The 19853-nt window shown below is 43.8% G+C and overlaps 1 protein-coding gene across 1 annotated transcript in view; it reads right to left on the bottom strand.

Annotated features, from left to right (window-relative positions):
* Window positions 1-19064, bottom strand: part of STAC (SH3 and cysteine rich domain) — a 204331-nt gene extending 185267 nt beyond the window's left edge. The window contains exon 1 of the mRNA XM_026679525.2: window positions 18571-19064. Coding sequence (XP_026535310.1) covers window positions 18571-18675 — 105 coding nt within the window. The 5' untranslated portion in view covers window positions 18676-19064. The remainder of the gene's footprint in view (window positions 1-18570) is intronic.
* Window positions 19065-19853: the final 789 nt, after the last annotated feature.

Below are 19853 nucleotides of genomic sequence, written 5' to 3'. Positions count from 1 at the left end.
TTTGGAGGAATCATTAGAAACAGGACCCTAATTAGTTAAAAAGATAGAAGACTTCGGCGTGGTGGCAGGACTTAAAATAAATAAAGATAAGACTAAGATAATGACAAAAACCCGATAAACAGAAAAATGAATTAATGGAGAAGATGGGTATGCAGGTGACTAAAAAGATTAAATATTTGGGAATTTGGCTATCCCCAAGATGCACCGATCAAATTAATGCAGCAAATAAAGATAGATTTGGACAAGTGGAAAAAGTTACAACTCTTACTAATTGAAAGAATAGCTACAATTATAATGAACATTCTACTGAAAATTTTATTTTTATTTCAAGTAATCCCAATAAAATTAAGTAAAAAATTATTTAAAGATTTAAATAGATTAATAGCGAAATTTATCTGGTTATGGAAAAAGCCACAGATCAAATTGAAAATGTTACAGAACAGTAAAAGTAACAGTGGATTTGGACTACCAGACTAGGAGCTATATTATCAAGCCTCAGTCCTTACATAGATTAAGGAGTGGATATATTTAAAGGACAAAAGGATTTTAGCAATAGAAGGACATGACTTACAACTGGGGAGGCATGCATTCATTTGGGATGGGAAAAGCAAAACACAGTTATTTCCAAAGGCACTAAGTTAGAAATGGTAATAAGGAAAATACTTGATTGTGCTGAAATGGACAGGTTGACGATGGAAATTAAAGATAAAGGAAAATCAGATTATTATTCTGTTTGGGACATATGGTACAATTGTTTAGATAAGAGATGCAAAGATTAGAAAACTACAATGAAAGACAATCAAAGTATTAAAAACAATATGAGTATAACAATAGTTAAAATATATACATATAGAAACTCTGGTTATAACTATAGGAATAAGAAAAATAAATATGGTATTGTATAAAGAAAAGTTAAATGGTTGAACATAATGTTGATACAACCAGTATATTGTGGTTATAAAATTGAAGTTGTAATACAAAATGAAGAAAATGTATCATACAACTTTATTTTAAAAAATGCTGTTTACTAGAAACAGAATATAAATTTCTAATGAAAGACTTCCTACAGGTTTTCTCTGCCTTGATGCTTTCAGATCATAATTTCAGATTTAGCCATATTATATGGGAAATCTTAATATATCTGGGGGCATCAATTTGGATAAAAACTGCACAGTTCAAATATAGAATGTATTATTGTATAATTTTGAAAATTTTGAAATGTTTGACCATTTGTCTTTCCTCAGAATACTATTTTCAATAATCTTACATGGAGGATCTTTCTGCTGAAGGGAACTGAGTGATTTGTTACCAATTATGAGAGGCTGGGTTAAGTGCTGCCAGCCTAGGAAGAAAAACCAACCACAGGGAGGTAATTGTGGCACATACCTTTGATATATTCCGTATTTTTTCCCTGCCTGGTTATATCCCTATAGCATGCCCAATTTCATACCAATCTTGGAACTGGTGTAAATAATTTCCATTTCCAGTGATTTCAATGAAAGAGGTAGTTCTTTTTTTAAAAAAAAAGTCACTATACAAAGTGTTATGATGTGCAATCACCTGAAAGTCATTCAAAATACATCACTAGAAGCAGGGGTGGAATTCTACCGGTTCGGACTGGTTCAGTAGAACTGGTTGTTATGATTCTGCACAGTTCAGATAACCGGTAAATCACGCCCCTGGCTGGCCCTGCCCCTTCCTGCCCATCCACTAGCCCCACCCCGCCCAGTCATTCCTCATCTTGCCTGCCATTGCTAACCTGCCTTCGCCTGCCATTGCTGTCTGCTTTCCACCGTGGCCCTGATCTCCCTGGGTGATTGAGCCTACAAGCAAGCCCCAGTCCAGTTGACTCCCGGGCTAGCCTAGGCCGCAGCGCTGTTCTCCCCATCCCCGGGCTTGCCTGGCTTGTTTTGCTGTGACTAGCTAGGTAGCTGCCCTCCCACCACAAGGCCATAGCCGGCCACGAAGAAGCCGCAGGGCCATGGCTATGCTGGCTGGGAGAGAAGGGAATGATTGAAAGGAAGGGGGCATGGCCAGGGGACCACCATCTGGCTGGGGGACCACCCCCCTGAGGGAACACCCCACCATTGCCACCCTGGTGTGCTGTGCTACTGCTGCTGCCAAAACTGCCCAAGAAAAGTCGTCGCCACTGTTAAGTTTGAGGCATGGGTTTAATGAACGGAGACCAGACTGTAAACCGTGAACTTCAGCTCTTTATTCACAAGCATAACAGAGACAAAAAAAACCCGACTAGCAGTCACTCTTTTATAGAGTAAGCTGCTATCTGGATAACCAATGGATAAGCGTTATAGCGTTTGAATCTTGGCGCGCCCGCCAACAGCCAATCAGATTGCTCGGAATGAACCAATCATAACTTGCCATTATATGGGCCAATAGGAAGTGCAGGATTATGATCCTGCTATGCAAATGAATCTTTATTAAATACATTTCTTTGAGTTCACAACACCCCTCCCCCTGGGTTCCGTTTGACGGCCGTGGTGGCGTAATCACGCAGGTATGCAGGTCGTTTTACCTGCCTATTTGATTTTCGCTGTTCCACGGTTTTTGTTTAAAGTTCGGTTCGGTGGAGCGCAAGGCTCGTCTTCGCACGGGGTTGATTCCGCGGTGCTGTTTTCGATACTATCAGGGTCCCTTAAGTCCACTCCTGGATCGGGCGGGCATGTTTCCACTATGGTGTTCCTCTGCGGGAGGATGCCCCCGATCCCGGACCTTCTTCAGGTGGCGCGAGTATTCGGTTTAGCGGCCGTCTGTCCTTGATTACGTCGTCGCCCTCTCGGTATTCCCTCCCCCTTGAGTTTGGAAGTCCGGAGGGTCGCAGATATTGGGTTGTAAACGAGATCGAAGTTGATCTATGTGACATTTCCATATCTTGCCGTCTGTCGTTTTAAGGCGGTAAGATCTAGGGCCAGTGAGGTAGACTACGGTGGCTGGGACCCACAACAGTTCGCCGGAAGGTTTTTGGCATAGACCAAGTTGCCTACCTTGAATTGGCGATACGTTCCGCTGGATCCACAAGGTTTCTCTGGCGAATAAGAGCGGGTTTAATCGGTCGAGGTGGGAGCGAAGCTTCCGCCCCATTAAAAGTTCGGCTGGAGTCTTGTTGGTGACACTGTGGGGGTAATGTGCTGTAGTAAGAGTATTTTGTTCAATCTAGTGTCGATGTCCCCAGGATCCATTTTTGTAGTGTCTTTTTAGCGAATTGGACCATCCGTTCCGCCCTACCGTTTGCCGCAGGGTGAGCCGGCGGGTTAAGGCATGGCGGATGCCCCGATCCGCCAGGTATTGTTCGAAGGTGAGGGCCGTGAACTGGGGTCCGTTGTCGGAAACTAGAACGTCCCGGAAACTGTGTGTTGCAAATAATCTATCTAGTTTTTAATAACGGACTCAGTAGTCGTGCTTTTCATCTTGTGGATTTCGAGCCAGTTGGAGTAAGCATCCACGGTTAGAAGAAAGGTGTGTCCTTTAGTGGGTCCTTGAAATCAATGTGGATGCGGGACCACGGAGCCTCAAGGAGTTTCCCATTCGGTGGGAATTGCTCTCGGTGGGCGTTGCTGACCTCTTGGCAGTTTCTACACGTGGTTACCCAGGCTTCAATTTGTTTATCGATGCCTGGCCACCAGGCGTAGCTTTGAGCGAGCCTTCATGCGGACGATGCCCGGATGTCCTTCCCGTGCAGGGTTTGCAACACGAGTCGCTGTAGTCTCTCTGCACGACGCACTCTATCTCCCCATAGGATGCAGCCCTTCTGGGAAAATAGTTCCGTTTGCCGGTGTTTGAACGGGCGCAAAAGTGGCGGGGTTTCTTCGACTGGCCACCCGCGTTTGACCCAACTGAGAACTTTTGCGAGGATATAGTCTTGTTTTTGTGCCGGCAGCGATATCTCTTGCCGTTAGTGGCGGCGAGTTGAGGTTTCAATTTGCAGCGTAGTGAGGGTTGGAGCTGGGTCGCTGACGGTTTCCGGAAGTGAGAGCAGCTCAAAGCATCAGCGTGGGAATGGCTTTCCCGGGCGATGCTGCAGTACGTAGTTGTAGGCTGCTAGGAATTCTGACCAGTGAGTCATTCTAGGCGATAATATATGCGGGGTTGGTTTATCACCTGCTAAAATGCCAAGTAAAGGCTTGTGGTCTGTAATTAGAGTAAAGGGCCGCCCGTAAACATATTCGTGAAATCGCTTCACGGTCGATACAATAGCAAGAGCCTCTTTGTCAAGTTGGCTATAGTTCCGTTCAGCCTTCGCTAATGTCCGCGAAAAGTACGCAATGGGAGCTTCATGCCCGTTTGGTAACACGTGACTCAAAACGGCTCCAACCCCAAATGGTGATGCATCACACTGCATTAGAACAGCATCGGATGTTAATAAGTCTTTCACTTTTTGAAAAGAGCGTTCTTCTCGATGTCCCCAGACCCAGGTGGCTTTCTTGTTGAGAAGTCTATGTAGGGGCTCAGCTACGGTGCCTTCTGGGACAAGAAGATGTTGTAAAAGTTAATGAGTCCCAGGAAAGCCTGGAGATCAGTCTTATTTTTAGGTCTTGGGGCATTCTTGATTGCCCTGAGTTTGTTTTTGGTAGGGTGAATACCTTGTTTATTGAGGAGGTATCCGAAAACTCTACCCTTTCAGTGCACAGTTGACATTTATTTTTTTAACCTTGAGACCGGCGTCCTTAAATCTATGTAAAACCAATCTGAGATGCCTTTCAAGCTCTTCTCTATTTGGGGCAGCAATTAAAACGTCATCGAAGTGCGGTACAACCCCTTTTATTCCCTGTAAAAGTCTCTCCATTAGACTCTGAAATATCCCGGGGCTACACTCACTCTGAACTGGAGTCTGTTGCATTTAAAGGCACCTCGGTGTGTAACGATAGTCTGTGCCTCTGCGGTTTCCGCATCAACAGGTAGTTGTTGATGCGCTTGCGCTAAGTCCAACTTTGCAAAGATCTTCCCGCCGCCCAGGGAGTGGAGATGTTGAACCACCGGCACCGGAAAAGCGCTCTGTTGGGTGCGTGGTTCAGGGTGGCGCGGTAGTCTCCACAAATTCTAATCGACCCATCCGGTTTGATGGGGTTACGATTGGGGTTTCCCAATGGGCATGGTCAATAGGCTCCAACACCCCTTGGGCTATTAACTTATCAAGTTGCTCGTCAATCTTGGGTTTAAGGGCGAACGGCACCCGCGAGGCTTAAAGGCGGATAGGGGCTACTTCTGGATTGAGGCTAAAGGATATAGGGGTCCCCTTGTACTTGCCTAAGTTGTCCGAAAACACATCGTGGAATTCCTGGACGATGCTCTCTTCCCAATCGTCGCTTCCGACCGGTGAATGCCGGCCACCTCGATCCCGAGTGGGGCGAACCATTGTAGAGCCTAGTAAACTGGGCGGTCACCATCGACGACAGTTAATGGGAGTGACACAGCACGATTTTTAAAAGATACTTGGACTTGACTCACTCCGGCGACTGGGATCGTGTTCCTTGGTAATCTCTGAGGATGATTTTCTGTGTCCTGAGGTCTTGACGACGGATGGCAGGGACCAGCTGTTTAAGGGTCTTCCAGGAAACCATCGAGAGGGACGATCCAGAGTCGACTTCCATCAGGCAAGGTTGGTTCTCGATGGCAACTTTCACTCGGATATTTTGTTTGTCTAATGACGAAGCGTGGCCGATAATAATAGTCTGGTGTGCCTCTTCTCGTCTTGCTGGAAGAGCAAATGTTTTGCTGCTGTAGGCATGGTTGTTCCATTGGTTATTCAAACGATCCCGATTTGCAGGGAGGTTCCCTGTGGTTTGGCGGAGGTTGTTCTCCTTTCTGTTCGTGTTGGATTCCCTCTTACTTCTGCAGACCCGTGCGATGTGGCCTCTCTTCCACAGGAGCGGCAGATTGCGTCGAGGAATTTGCAACTGGATCGCGGGTGGTTTCCCCCACAACCCGCACATGGGCGCTGAAATTTTAGAGTTTGTTGATCTCGTTCGGCGAAGTCTGTTAACCTCTTCTTTATCGCTCTCGGACTGGGACTCGAGGTCCTCATGGTGCGCTGTTGCTCAGTGTCTTTCTAGTTGAGGCGAGGCTCCACGGGCGAATTGACGGAGCGGTGCGTTGGTGCGGCGCATTCGACGGCCGACTTCTTGGTTGCCTCTGCTGCAGTAGCGTCTGCAATGGCATCTGCAAGACCGATGTCCCCCTTTGCCATGATCTTGCTCTGTACTGTGTGGTCATCTAATCCCAGAACTATGCAGTCTCGCATAGATTCTTCTAGGTCTGAAAAACCACAGAGGCCTCCCAGGTTTCTAAGGTCAGCAATGAAGTCTGCAATACTTTCACCCTTCCGCTGATCCCGTTGATAAAATTCGTGTCTCCGGACCAACGTTGGTGCAGCGGGGGCATAGTGAGCCCGTAGGATAGGTTGAGGTTGTCCCAATCCATTGATTTCACCTCATCCGGTTTCGCGGCGCTTTCGCCATCTTAAAAGCGGCCGGTCCACAATGGGTCAGAACACCGCCCGCTTCTTTCCGGGTGTAGCGTCTTTCAAATTGTTGGTTTCTAGAAACATTTGAAACCGATCCATATATGACTCCCAGTCTTCCTTTTCCGGGTCAAAAGGAGCGGGTGGTATAGCGCCACCTGACATCCTGCCGATGTAGATGCGCTCTCAGCCACATGCTTCGGTTGGTGCTCTGTAGGGTTTAGTCAGCTCTTTTGTCTCCGCATCTCACCCTCGTCGCCAGTGTTAAGTTTGAGGCATGGGTTTAATGAACGGAGACCAGACTGTAAACCGTGAACTTCAGCTCTTTATTCACAAGCATAACAGAGACAAAAAAACCCGGCTAGCAGTCACTCTTTTATAGAGTAGCTGCTATCCGGATAACCAATGGATAGCGTTATAGCGTTTGAATCTTGGTGCGGCCCGCCAACAGCCAATCAGATTGCTCAGAATGAACCAATCATAACTTGCCATTATATGGGCCAATAGGAAGTGCAGGATTATGATCCTGCTATGCAAATGAATCTTTATTAAATACATTTCTTTAGTTCACAACAGCCACCACCACCACCACCACTCACCTTCTGCCCCCTCCTCTCGCCTTTTGCAGCAAAGGCTGCTGCCAAAGCTGCCAAAGGAAATTCCCCACCAACGGCGCAGTTCCAAGATGCACTACCACCCCCGCTGCTTGCCTCTCCCTATTCACCTTTTGCTTTTTGCCACCACAGCTGCTGCCACCAAAGCCGCCCCAGAAAACTCCTCACTGCTGGGAAGTTCCAGGATGCGCCACCACCACTTGCCTTCTCGGCAAGAGCCTTCCTGCAGTCCCTCTCACCAATGAAAACAACTGGAGCATGCCACCATCACCACTGCCACACTCCAGGTATGGCGAACCCCAAATCGGGACTCAGCATACAGGGCATTGCTGGAGATGAGGGGGCTGGCCTTCCCCCCTTCCGCCAGCCGTGGGAGGAAGGTTGGGCAAGGTGGCTTGGTGGTCACATGACTGGGTGGGCATGGCTTGTCGGTCATGTGACTGGGTGGTGTGGCTTGGTGGTCATGTGACTGGATGGCATGGCTTGGTGGTCACGTGACCGGCTGGGTGTGGCTTGGTGGTCACATAACCGGCTGGGCATGGCTTGGTGGTCATGTGACTGGGTGGGCATGGCCAACTTGATGTCACTCACATGAAGGGGAGCCTCACCTGCCTTCTCCTCACCCCTCCCCTCCCAGCCAGTCCTCTTTTAACAAGAAAACAAATTTCTTCTTAAAAACCTCCAGTATACCCACAATTTCTGAAGAGATCCCATTTCTCTGATTAATTGTTCTCACTGTCAGGAAATTTCTTTTTATTTCTAGGTTGGATCTGTTTGATAAGTTTCCATCTCACAGATACTTCCAGTTGAGCCAGGCACCACTTATTCTATACATTTTTTTCTTGTCTGTTTAAAATCTTACTTTACTCTCCATTAAATTGTTTTACAGTGGTATTCAGTCTACTATAATGGTTTTTTCAAAATGCATTAAAGTTTAAAGAATACATCTCTGCTTCTACTGATAAAGATTATTCTTTTTGAACATTAAAGCATACAGTCAAGCAAATATTTTCAATCCTACAATTGAAAACACATTTGAAAGGTATTTTCAAAGCAGTCAGTTAGTGGATGTCTTACCATTCTTTCTCTTCTCCTTTAATTAAATCTTTCTACTTTATATATTTTTTTCTTCGGACTTATTGTAATATTCCAAAATTTTCACAGATCCTTCACAAAGAACCATTTCTAATTTAACTGGAATACAAAACAATCTTTCTGGTCTGGAATTCCTTGACTCACACTTACACCCCTCAGCTCCTCAACACTTCTCAATGTTTTCCTTTCCTTTTCTTTCTGTTATGTACAGAACTTCTCTTTTACTGCTCCAAAGGGAATTACTCAGGAGGGTGATATTAGCAATTCATAAATATAATTATCTTGCTCTCAGAAAAGATGGGGACTTAACAAACTATTTAAGCAATGCATGATTAACTGCATAGCACCAAAAGGCAGTCACTCCATACTCTGAAAACTTGCCTGCTAAATTGCTATTTTTCTGACCATCAGCTGTTCTGCTGTGCCGGGAGATTTAGATTGGCTAGGAAGCAGGAAATGGTTGGATTTCTTGCTTTCTAACTAGTTTTTAGATCTTTGGCTCTGTTCAGCCAAACCTCCCTTAGGACTGAAGATTCTATTATTCAGTGCAGACTCACGGCAAGCAAATTTTATGTGACAGACTGAGCTAGCCAATGGCAGATAGATCGCTGAATGATTCTGTGCCAACTCAATCTGCCTGCCTGCTTTGCCTGATTTTGGGCAAAAGTTGCTCTTTTTGTAAATAAAAATTATATATTTACATACATGGTGTGTTGTGAGTTAATTTTGTGAGTTTGCTTGCTAGCAAATTTTATGAGTTTGTTTGCAAGCAAATTTTATGTGACAGACTGAGCTAGTTGATGGCAGATAGATAGATCTCTGAATGAATCTGTGATTCTGTGAGCAACTCAATCTGCCTGCCTGTTTTGTCTGATTTGGGGTAAAAGTTGCTCTTTTTTTTATAAAAATTCAATATTTATATAAATATTTATAATATTTACATACAAGCCATGCCCAGCCAGTCACATAACTACCAAGCCACACCCACAAATTAGGCCATGCCCACAGAACCAGTTAGTGGTTCCTGGGATTTAAAATTATGAGTTTGGTGGTCACTGAGGTCCAAAAGGTTGGCGACCCCTGCCCTAGAGGTTGCTGTTCAAGAAGTATATTCTATTCACTATAGTCAGACTCCCATGGGCCATGTGGGTTCATGTTTATCTTGAAGTCAAATTTGGTTGAAGTGTGCTAATGCAATGAAGGAGCTGAGGGTTAATTCTACCTTTGTTCAGACCTTGCTGCTGGGAGTAATGGATTACCAAATTTGCATTTCTAAAGGCTGGCCTAATTTAGTATCTGCTTAGGGTCAGGGAGCTCACACTCTGAGTTTCTGTCTTTAGAAATATGTTTCTCTTCTTTGGGAAAATATAATATTCTGCCTTTTCAAATATTTCTCAAAATACTTCATTCTTCTAAGAGGGGTGGGTGCTAACTTTCTACACCGGTTCAGCCTGATTAATGGCTGCATGTCTGAATATATCTATGGGGACCAAATTATAAAGTCAGAGAGGAACAGATGAATCTAGTTTTCTCACTGACAAAATAGGTTTTGGCATGCTAGAAATTTAAACCATCCATCAAGAGACAGAAGTGATTCAAGCATGAAAAGTTTTAGCATACTGATGTCCCAACTGGCTCTTTAGCTGGATGGGCAGATATTTTCTGAACCATGTTTTTTGCCTCTTAAACAAATAAAATAAATAAAGATTTTGTTAAACTTAGTGTTAAATATGCATGACACTACATTTACATGAGTTACGTCATATGCAAAGTGGAGTCTGATGTCAGATTCCACTTACTGGTTTCAGCTGCTGGTGGAAAGATTGAGTCCCTGTCAATGGCTGAAGTGTCGGACAGTGCTGGCTCTAAAAAGCCGGCACTGGCCGCGTTTGTTTGCTTTTTGATTCCGGTTTGTAAATAAAGAGTTTCTCACACTCCTGAGTCCTGCTCCTTCCTCATCCGTGCCCATTTAACACTGGCAATGAAGGTGGGATTCTGAGGAAGACAAAAGGCCTCGTGGGGCACCGTGGCCATTTTCCAGCTGAATTGTGAACTCGACCATTCAGACCGACAGCGAATCAACATGGCCCACCGACTCCTATCATTCCCATTCGAGCCAACAAAAGAGAAGTGGTCCTTGTACATGGGAAGATTCAACCTAAATCTAGAGGTGAATGGGATGAAGGCAGCATCCAATGTAAAGAAGAAGGCTTACTTTTTAATTTATTGCGATTCAGAACTCTACGAACTAACTGAAGCCCTCGTTGCAGATGAGCTGGTGAACGTCTCCTGGGACGAACTGCAACGAGCACTGAAGGGGCATTTCGACCCTACCCCATTGTACCTGGAAAACTGGAATGACTTCTACATCCAGAGCCAAAAGGAGAAAGCATAAGTAGTTTCATGGTGGCACTTAGGAAACTATCAAAGAACTGCAAGTTTTCAAACACCGAAGAAATGATCTGGGATCGGCTAGTCCTCGGCCTAAAGGATTTAACCCTGCAGAAGAAACTGTTCGCAAGGGAGGACATCCCGTTCAAGGAGGATCTGGAAAAAGCAAAAGCTGCGAAAGCCTCTGACTGCTCAGCAGCTTGAGTCAAGGGCAGCAGCAAGGTCCACGCCACCCATGCTGCGAGGGGGGCACCGCGAAGTCCATCCTGCTCTGAAAGCAGCGACAGTGAGAAGGAAGATGTCCACTGGGTAAAACCCAGCAAACCAGGAACAGCCAAGGGAACCAAGCCTTGCGGAAGCTGCAGAGGGAACCATCCCCAGTCTGTCTGCCATTTTAGAGAAGTGATCTGCAGACGATGCGAGAGGAAAGGCCACATCGCAGAAGCTTGTAGAGCCAGCCAACCAATGGACAAACAAGCCGCAGAGCATACTCCCCAACCAGACAACACAAGGATCAAAAGACATTTGGCGTGAAATTCAAAAAACAAGATGGCGGCCGGGAAGAAGAAACCCACCATACAATTGGGGGCTACACACACGCCCACATGGGAATCCAACAAATTCCTCACCGAAGTGAGGATTGATGGGACCCTATGGTCGATGGAATGGACTCTGGGTCTTATATATCAATGATCTCCTGGACAGCTCTCCAGAAGATCAACCCCCACATCCGCTGAAACCAGCTCCAGCCACAATGGATAATACTAAAAGACTACCAAGGCTACAAAATACCAGTGCTGGGAAAGAAAATCTGCCACGTGGAATATAGAGATTTCCAGGGATCCCTACCACTGACTATTGTGGACCGAGACCTTCCCAGCCTCCTAGGGAGAAAATGGTTCGTGCCACTGCAAATTAGCTTCACCAGCATCCACATGACAGCAATGACCAGAGCAAGCAGGGGAAATGACCTAGCCTAGATGTGTTGGTGAGGGAATTCTGGGATGTTTTCAGCAGTGAACTGGGCAAATATAAGGAGACCCCAATCAGTTTTAACCTCGACCCCAACATAGCCCCTGTCTGACTGAAGTCCCAGAAGGTCCCTTTTGCTCTGCGGCCCAAGGTTTAAGAGCAATTTAAAAAGCTGGTGGCTCAAGGGATCCTTGAGCCGGTAGACCATGCGAGGTGGGAGACCCCCTATAATGACCCCTATAAAGCCTGATGGGTTAGTCAGAATCTGTGGAGACTACAAGAGTACCCTAAACCTCACACTACAACAGAGCACATATCCAGTACCGGTAGTCCAGCACCTACTACATTCATTGGGCCAGGTCAAGATTTTTGCTAAGTTGGACCTAGCACAGGCATATCGACAATTGCCTGTGGATGCAGCCATCGCTGAAGCGCAAATGATCGTAACCCACAAGGGCGCATTCAAGTGCAACTGGTTGCAATTTGGAGTTAGCATAGTCCCTGGCCTTTTCCAAAGTGTAATGGAAAGGCTGCTACAAGATCTGCCAGGAGTAGTTCCTTACTTCGACAACATAATAATCTTGGCCAAAGACAAGCCCCAACTAATGGAAAGGGTCCGAACAGTATTAGAAAGATTCCAAGAAGTGCAGCTTAAGTTAAAAAGGGACAAATGCTACATTGCCGTACCCAGCATAGAGTTCTTGGGTTTCCAAATCGATGGGTCAGGCATCCAACCCACGAAAAGCAAGCTGAAAGCAATTAAAGAAGCCCCCACCCCATAAAATAAAACTCCAAGCTTTCTTGGGCTGATTAAACTTCTATAACATATTCTTACCAGAAAAGGCGACCATAGCGGAGCCAATCCATAGACTGTTGGATAAAAATAATACCTGGAAGTGCCCCCCCGAGGACGCCGCATTCTCCAAAATAAAAGACATTTTAACATCTGACACAGTACTGATGCAATATAGCGAGACCCGGCTGACCTGCGATGCATCATGGCTGACCTGCGATGCATCACCTTATGGTATTGGGGCAGTACTGAGCCATAGACTACCGAATGGAAAGGAAGCCCCCATAGCCTATTATTCTAAGACATTGTCAAAAGTCAAGAGGAACTACGGCCAAATAGACAAAGAAGCCCTCACCACCGTAGCCGGAGTAAAACGTTTTCATGAATACCTCTACAGCAGACACTCCGAGTTGGTCACTGACCACAAGCCACTACTTGGCATTCTCTCAAGAAACAAACCCACACCCAACATCTTATCACCTAGGATGTTAAGATGGACAGATTTCCTGGCAGCATATAACTACAGCTTTCTACACAGACCAGGAAAGAACATTCCACATGCTAACGCACTCAGCAGATGCCCCCTGCCAGACCTAGTGGAAGACCCAGCTCCTGCATCTGCATCTTCCATATACCTTGTAGAATGTTTCAAGCCAGGTTTATTGACGGCAGCGGACATCGCGAGACTCACTGCGAAGGATAAAACGTTGGTGCGAGTTTTGAACTGGGTATGGTGAGGTTGGCCGAACAAGATGGAAGGGGAGGAATTCAAGCCTTTCAATGACAGACAGCTAGAGCTGTCAGCATTAAGGGGGTGTTTATTATGGGGAGACAGGGTGGTGGTACCACAACCATTAAGGGAAAGAATTTTGGGATTGCTACATGAAGGGCACCCCGGGATAGTAAAAATGAAGGCCCTTGCGAGGAGTTACATCTGGTGGCCGGGGATAGACAGAGACATTGAGACCTGAGACATGCTCACCATGTCAGGAATCCTGACCAGCCCCTCTCTCAGCTCCCCCACCCCTCAAGTGGGAAAAGCCCTCAGCACCATGGGGTTGCATACACATAGACTTTTCAGGACCCTGCCAGGGACAAACTTTCCTAATCATGGTCGACGCATACTCTAAATGGTTCGAGGTGGTTATCATGAAATCCACAACAACCAAGGCAACGATCAGAGCTTTGCAGAAAATATTCACCACCCACAGGCTACCCGATGTGCTGGTTTCGGACAATGGCCCACAATTCACAGCACAGCAATTTGAAAGCTTCCTTGCCCATCTGGGGATCTGACATGCCCTATTGGCACTGGCTCATCCAGTGGTGAACACGCAAGAGGAGAGAATGGTCAGAACAATCAAAGAAATTCTAAAAAAATTAGGCCCCGGTGATTGGCAAGAAAAAATCGACAAATTGTTGCTAACCCAACACCAAGTGCAGCAACAAACAGAAGCCCAGCAGAAATGCTCATGAACAGAAAATTAAGCTCCATCCTGGACAGAATCCATCCAAACTATACAAACAACACCCCTCTAGACTCCACAGGGAAGTGCAGAACATTCATATAAGGAGACACAGTGTATGCACGCAACTACATAGGAGGGGAAACCTGGGTCCCGGCAAAAATAATCTAAAGTACCGGAGCCAGATCATACAGACTGGAGGTAGAAGGGGGAAAAACATGGAACAGGCACATAGACCAACTGCGGGGCCACATAGTTCAACCCCCACATGAAGCCAAACAACACAACACACCTCCAGCAACAACAAAACCCCGGGAATTAGAAACCCCACAAAGACACATATTAGCAAGGGACATAGGACAGCGAGGACTTAGTTGTGGGAGGAGGAGCCCAGTGTAGTACTTCTGAGGCCTCTAGCTCAACAGAAACTGCCACACCTCCAGAAACTTTTGAGGCACTTCCAAAGGCAGAGTCTGGAGCACCAGCAGACCTGCCAATCAGGCCGCCATCTCAGGAACAACTGAACTGTGCAGGCCCAATTGCACCCACAGAAGCCCCTCCTACCTGAAGGACTATGTCTGTCGCGTATGTGGTGATTGGTCAGCCTGAACTAAGAGGGGAGGGGTGTTAAATATGCATGGCACTACATTTACATGAGTTACATCACATGCAAAGTGGAGTCTGATGCAAAGTGGAGTCTGATGTCAGACTCCACTTACTGGTTTCAGCTGCTGGCAGGAAGATTGAGTCCCCGTCAGTGGCTGAAGTATTGGACAGCGCTGGCTATAAAAAGTCAGCGCTGGCAATGTTTGTTTGCTTTTTGATTCTGGTTTGTAAATAAAGAGTTTCTCACACTCCTGAGTCCTGCTCCTTCCTCATCTGCACCCATTTAACACTTAGTAAAGGTGTAATCCATGTACTCCAATTGACTCCCAATATAAATAAGAAAACCACCCAGCTACCATTGTTTTGCAACTGAATTTCAGCAGAACAATCTGAGGAGACATGGGCAGAATTTTTTTTTGCTGGAGGGACACATGTGGTGCCTCCAAAGCTCTCATCTTTTAGAAAGCATGGATCTTGAGGAACTTGTCCCTACTTGGTCATGAAATTATTGAACCATCACTCCTGTAAGCCCAACACACCTCACGGAATTTAGTGAAGATCAAATGGAAATAGAAAGAACATTTGTGAAATTTAACAAGATATAAAAGCAAGGGATACTTTAAACAAATGATTATTTACTAGGAAGAATTGTCTGCTGTAAAAGATGGGCCAATTAAGTACTGAAATCAGTTGATTTGCTTTTTCATGAGAAAGGAGAACCTTCTAATAAACTTTACTTTCTTGTAATATTTCATATTTGAAAGAGCATGCCTTGATTCCAATGAACTTTTCAAATTAATGTTTAGGATTTCAGTCACTGCCAAAGGAGCTGTATGATGGTTTGTCTAACTTAGTTTATAAACTTGTCAAATGTTCCGTCCTGGTTTTCTTTTCTCTCCAATTCTAAATGTCTAAGGACATCATAGAACATTGGATTCAGCAACATATATTTGCCAAATTATGCAGAAGTAATATGGCCTAAACAGGACAGCAGCATGTCCAACTACAACTACCCATTAAACCATAATTTGAAACCAATTTCAAACAAAATAGAAACAAGGGTCAAATTTCTGCACTTCAAACCCTACTTAAATTATAAGACTTATTTATTTCATAATAAGCCTTCACTGGTTTTGTAGAATATGGTTTTGAAAAGGGCAAAATATCCAGTTTGTTTAGAAAACACTCTCAGTGTTTTCTTTTTTAAAGGCCATAGGATAGAAAGGGTTATAAAAATAGCAGCTTTAGCTTGCATCAGTAAAACAGTGCTTTGATGACTACACATCTGCCTTTGGTTAAGGCAAGGATAGAAAAGCAGCTACAGAAGTAGTTACTGCGGTCTTAAGAGTAAACTTCAGAAATAGCCACCCTTGAATTATGTTTACACAGTACAGCACTGGGAAATTTGCTGCACATTGCTTTTTGACTTTAAGACAGTCCCCAAGATAATTTAGAGTTGCCCAAAAGTAATGCAGCACTTTAATTATGGCACCTGTTGCACTGATAAGTAAGGAGAAGACAAGAAAGCAGTGGTTAGATTAAAAAGCCCCATTCTTCCTCCAATTATTTATCCAAAAAGCAAGGTTATAAGAAACATTTTATAATGTCTTTTAATATGTGTACTTTTACTCAAGTTTCTGGGCAAACTACAAGTCTCATAGCATAGCATGGCGCTCACTGAAGCAGAAATCAAACTTCAAGATAGAAAAAGGATACTTTCCTCATTACCTTTTCTAATTCCTTTAATCCTTTTGTCTTACAAGTTCCTAAAAGCTTCCAATTTGGGGGCAACCATGATTTTTATTTTTTAGAAAATGCATAAACTTTGCTAATGTATGTGCACTAAACTTTGAACTTATAAATTGTTTCTTAAAAACCAAGAAAAACCAAAATAAAATTTAGACTGTTAATTTTTCAGAAGAAGAATGACTTCCCACTAAACCAATTAGGTAGGATATAATGTCTGGGGAAAAGGGAAAGCTATACTCTTTTATTCCTCATTTGAAAAATATACTAAATATTCTGTATAATTTTTAAACTAGCATAATTTGGCTATTTATACCAACATTTGAATTTAGTTAACTAAATATAATGATTAACACAAAACATTGAAGAGTGCTCCAAAATATGAGATTGGAATTTCAAAATTGAAGAGTAATTTAGATTTAAAATGTTATCATTTCATACTTTATAGTTTGAAATATGCCCATTTTTATGTGAAAATTTAACAGAATATTTCCAAAATGTCAAAGGTGTTTCTCAGGAAGAATTTATATCCACCTTTATCAAAAAGAAATATTTCAAATAGCATCAAACTCACTCAGAACTGCTGAAACAATTGATATTTCCTGTGATTAGACTGCAATCCTGTTATAAATTCAAGATGCCCAATTATCTCTCCCATAGGCCAACGAATATATGTATCAGTTACTGTAGTCTTCCCTGTATCCCACAGCACACATAGATACAAGGCCACACAATTGTTCTTTCAACTTCTCATTACAGCATGGAACAGTTTCATTGATTATATGATACGATTCAGAGCACTAGCTTGTTGGTTGGTTTCTATATTTGACACATTTGCTGGAATTATATTGATCAATGGGAAAGGAAAATTACAGCAGCGTCTGTCCTCTTTCTCACCAAGTAATGATATTTTGCTGAAGTCTCAGTGCCTCTTTTGATGGATTGAATTCCTGGAGTTGACATCTAACTGGAAGCTATGGGAGCTGTATTTGCAATTGAAGGAATGCAAGTCCCTTGAAAAGCATTTTGTGTAAGAACATTCCGGTTGTCTTCCTGGTACTGTTTTCAACCTTTGAATGTCCCATCCTGTCCTGAGGTTTCTTTAACCCTGACCCTTTTTAGAATGCCTTTTTAGAATACCTTACCTGGACTCTAAATTGAGTCTATGTATATACTTTATGTAGTATTATTCTCACTGACAAATAGTGCTAACACAATTTATATCAGTGTCATATATTTTAAACTATTGAAATATATGCCAGATTTGAGTTGAATGTGTAGTCTGAAAAAAGTCTCTTTAGTTGATGTATTTGGTGAACAAATGTCTGAGTGCCCTAGCCTTTCACAATAGGCCCAGATTAAAAGAAATGTTTCATTACTTCTTTAATCCGCTTCAGTCCCTTTACAGAATTCTGCTCCAGATTTAATCTAATCCAGTGGTTCTCAATGTTTTCTTTAAATACCTTTTTGGCCATGAACCATGGCCATGGACCCCCAAGAACTAACTCAAGATTTAAAACATTTATTCAAGCCTTTGTGATCCCCTGTGATGACATCAAGGCCCCCAGGGACCACAGATTGACAACCACTGATCCTTTCCAAAGAAACTTGAGACTACCTGAGACTTTTCAGAAAACAACAACTGAATGAAAAACTGCTGGTGACCACTGCACCATAGAGAGCATTTTAACATACTGCACCTCTGTATGGTTTGCCAATTGCACAGTGGCAGATGGGAAATCACTTTAAGTTTTGAAATGTTGGAAACAAAACCTTGGCTGGTATCATGCAGGTTGGGCTAACCAGGCCAATAACAATTGTTTTAGAAAATAGTGGGGAAACAGGGAAGGAATCCTATTGGTTACAGGATAGCTATCCTGGCACAAACTAAGACCTATGGCTTACCTTTAACAGCTTATCTGCTTACTGGTTAAACTACAAAATTCTTGCAAAGCATTTAAAAGAGTAGCCAACTTGTCTATAATAAATAAATCACAGTCTATCCAATACAGTAATGAATAATTTATTAATTTAAGTTACTGAAGACCCAAATATAGTAATGTTTTTTTTTTTAAAAAAAAACACAAATGCCCCCCATTCCTCCAGGAATAAATACTTGAAAACTTTCCCACTAAAGAATCCTTTGAAACACATTCACTTTCAGTAACAATTCAAAAACCCAAACCAATCACGCAACCCCTCCAGAGCCATCTCGAAGATTCCAATAGGAAAAGATGAAAAATTGGGTACTCCGCTGGAGATAAACATCGGTATGTGAGTTGAAATGTATTTGAATATAAGTGGCTCGGGTTGATAGTTGGGCTATTGACCAAAAGCCCGTCTATATATGAACGTTTGCGTGCATGTGTATCTGTATGGATATATGATGCACACACCCGACGCTGGAAATACCTTTGATTCCTGGCTGGTGGTAGAGGCAGGAGAGGGGGGCTGAATGTCGTTTTCGTTCTCCACCCTCTCAAGGCTGACTTCAGTCGCGTTACCCGGAGGAATCATTTCGCCTCTGACAGGAAAGACCGCGGCTATGACTAGCTATCAAAAAGCTCTCCCTTTAGTTCACGTGTTTTCGCTTCACCATCCCTCCGGAGCCAGCGTGTTTCCTCGGACTCCAAGATGCAGGCGTGGATTTTCTACTTAACAACTAATAAATCCTACAGCCTTTTTCTACCGCCTTCGTGTTTTATGCCTCCTCCTCCTCCCGTTCTCAAAGCTCCTGCTTACAAGTTATGGATTGTTCGCCGGCATCAAATTAATCAGGGACGGTCGACGCAGCCACTGCCACTGTTCGCTCCTTTCGTCCCTCCCTTTTCCTTCCCAGCCGGGTAGATGTTACACGGAGAAGCCGACACACCGCTCCCCCCGCCCCCACCCCAGCCCTGAAAGGGAGCGAGCTGAGCAGAAAGCGTGGACATAACACACAGAGAGGCTAAGGGCGCCTCGGAACGAAACACGTGTTTTTAGTAGTGGAAAGGAGTTTAATCTGACGAAGAACGCAAAGCCTCAAAGACTTTGTCTAAAATCCAAATATTTCTGTTTCTAGATCACACTTCCAGTGAGGTAGTGGATAGCTGTTCTCTCATTTTTCCAGGAAGAATAAGATGTAACCCTGAACATCCCTTTATGCCAGATTGCTGCAATGGTTAGCCGTAGTTTACAAATCAGAGTTGATTTCAAATCCTGGTCAGTCATTGAGAATTTTTAAAGTAGCCATTTATAGCATCATATGGCTGTTGCTGTGGCAAAATAGGAGCAAGAACCGCAGACATTTTTTTGCCATGGTGGCAGTGATGTAATAAATTGTGGAAAGACTCTTAATAGCTGTCTCCTTATCATGTTGTATTAGTAAAACTGAGATCACTGCTATGGTTGTGTTTGTGCGACACCATGAGCCACATTTAAACATTATATTCTGACAATTCAAATTAAGGGTTTATTGTGTATAGTAGGTATGAACTCAGATAATTAGATGGTATAAGCAGCTATGGATTAATTAATAATGGAAAAGTGTGTTAGGCCAATAAAACCACTACATTTTCTCAATGAAGAAAGGATTGGCTTTATCAGGTATATACACAGATGCATGCATGCATGCATACTAACCCTCCCCTTCAATATAAGAAACCTTTAGTGGTGACAGTAGCATTACATCTGAAAAAACTCCAAGGAAGGATTTG

Source organism: Notechis scutatus, chromosome Z (assembly GCF_049901735.1).
Source record: "Notechis scutatus isolate UNSWTSFEM ecotype Mainland chromosome Z, rNotScu1.2, whole genome shotgun sequence".
Classification (NCBI taxonomy): Eukaryota; Metazoa; Chordata; class Lepidosauria; order Squamata; family Elapidae; genus Notechis; species Notechis scutatus.
Note: the sequence above shows the minus strand (reverse complement) of the source record. Positions and strands in the feature narration are given on the sequence as shown.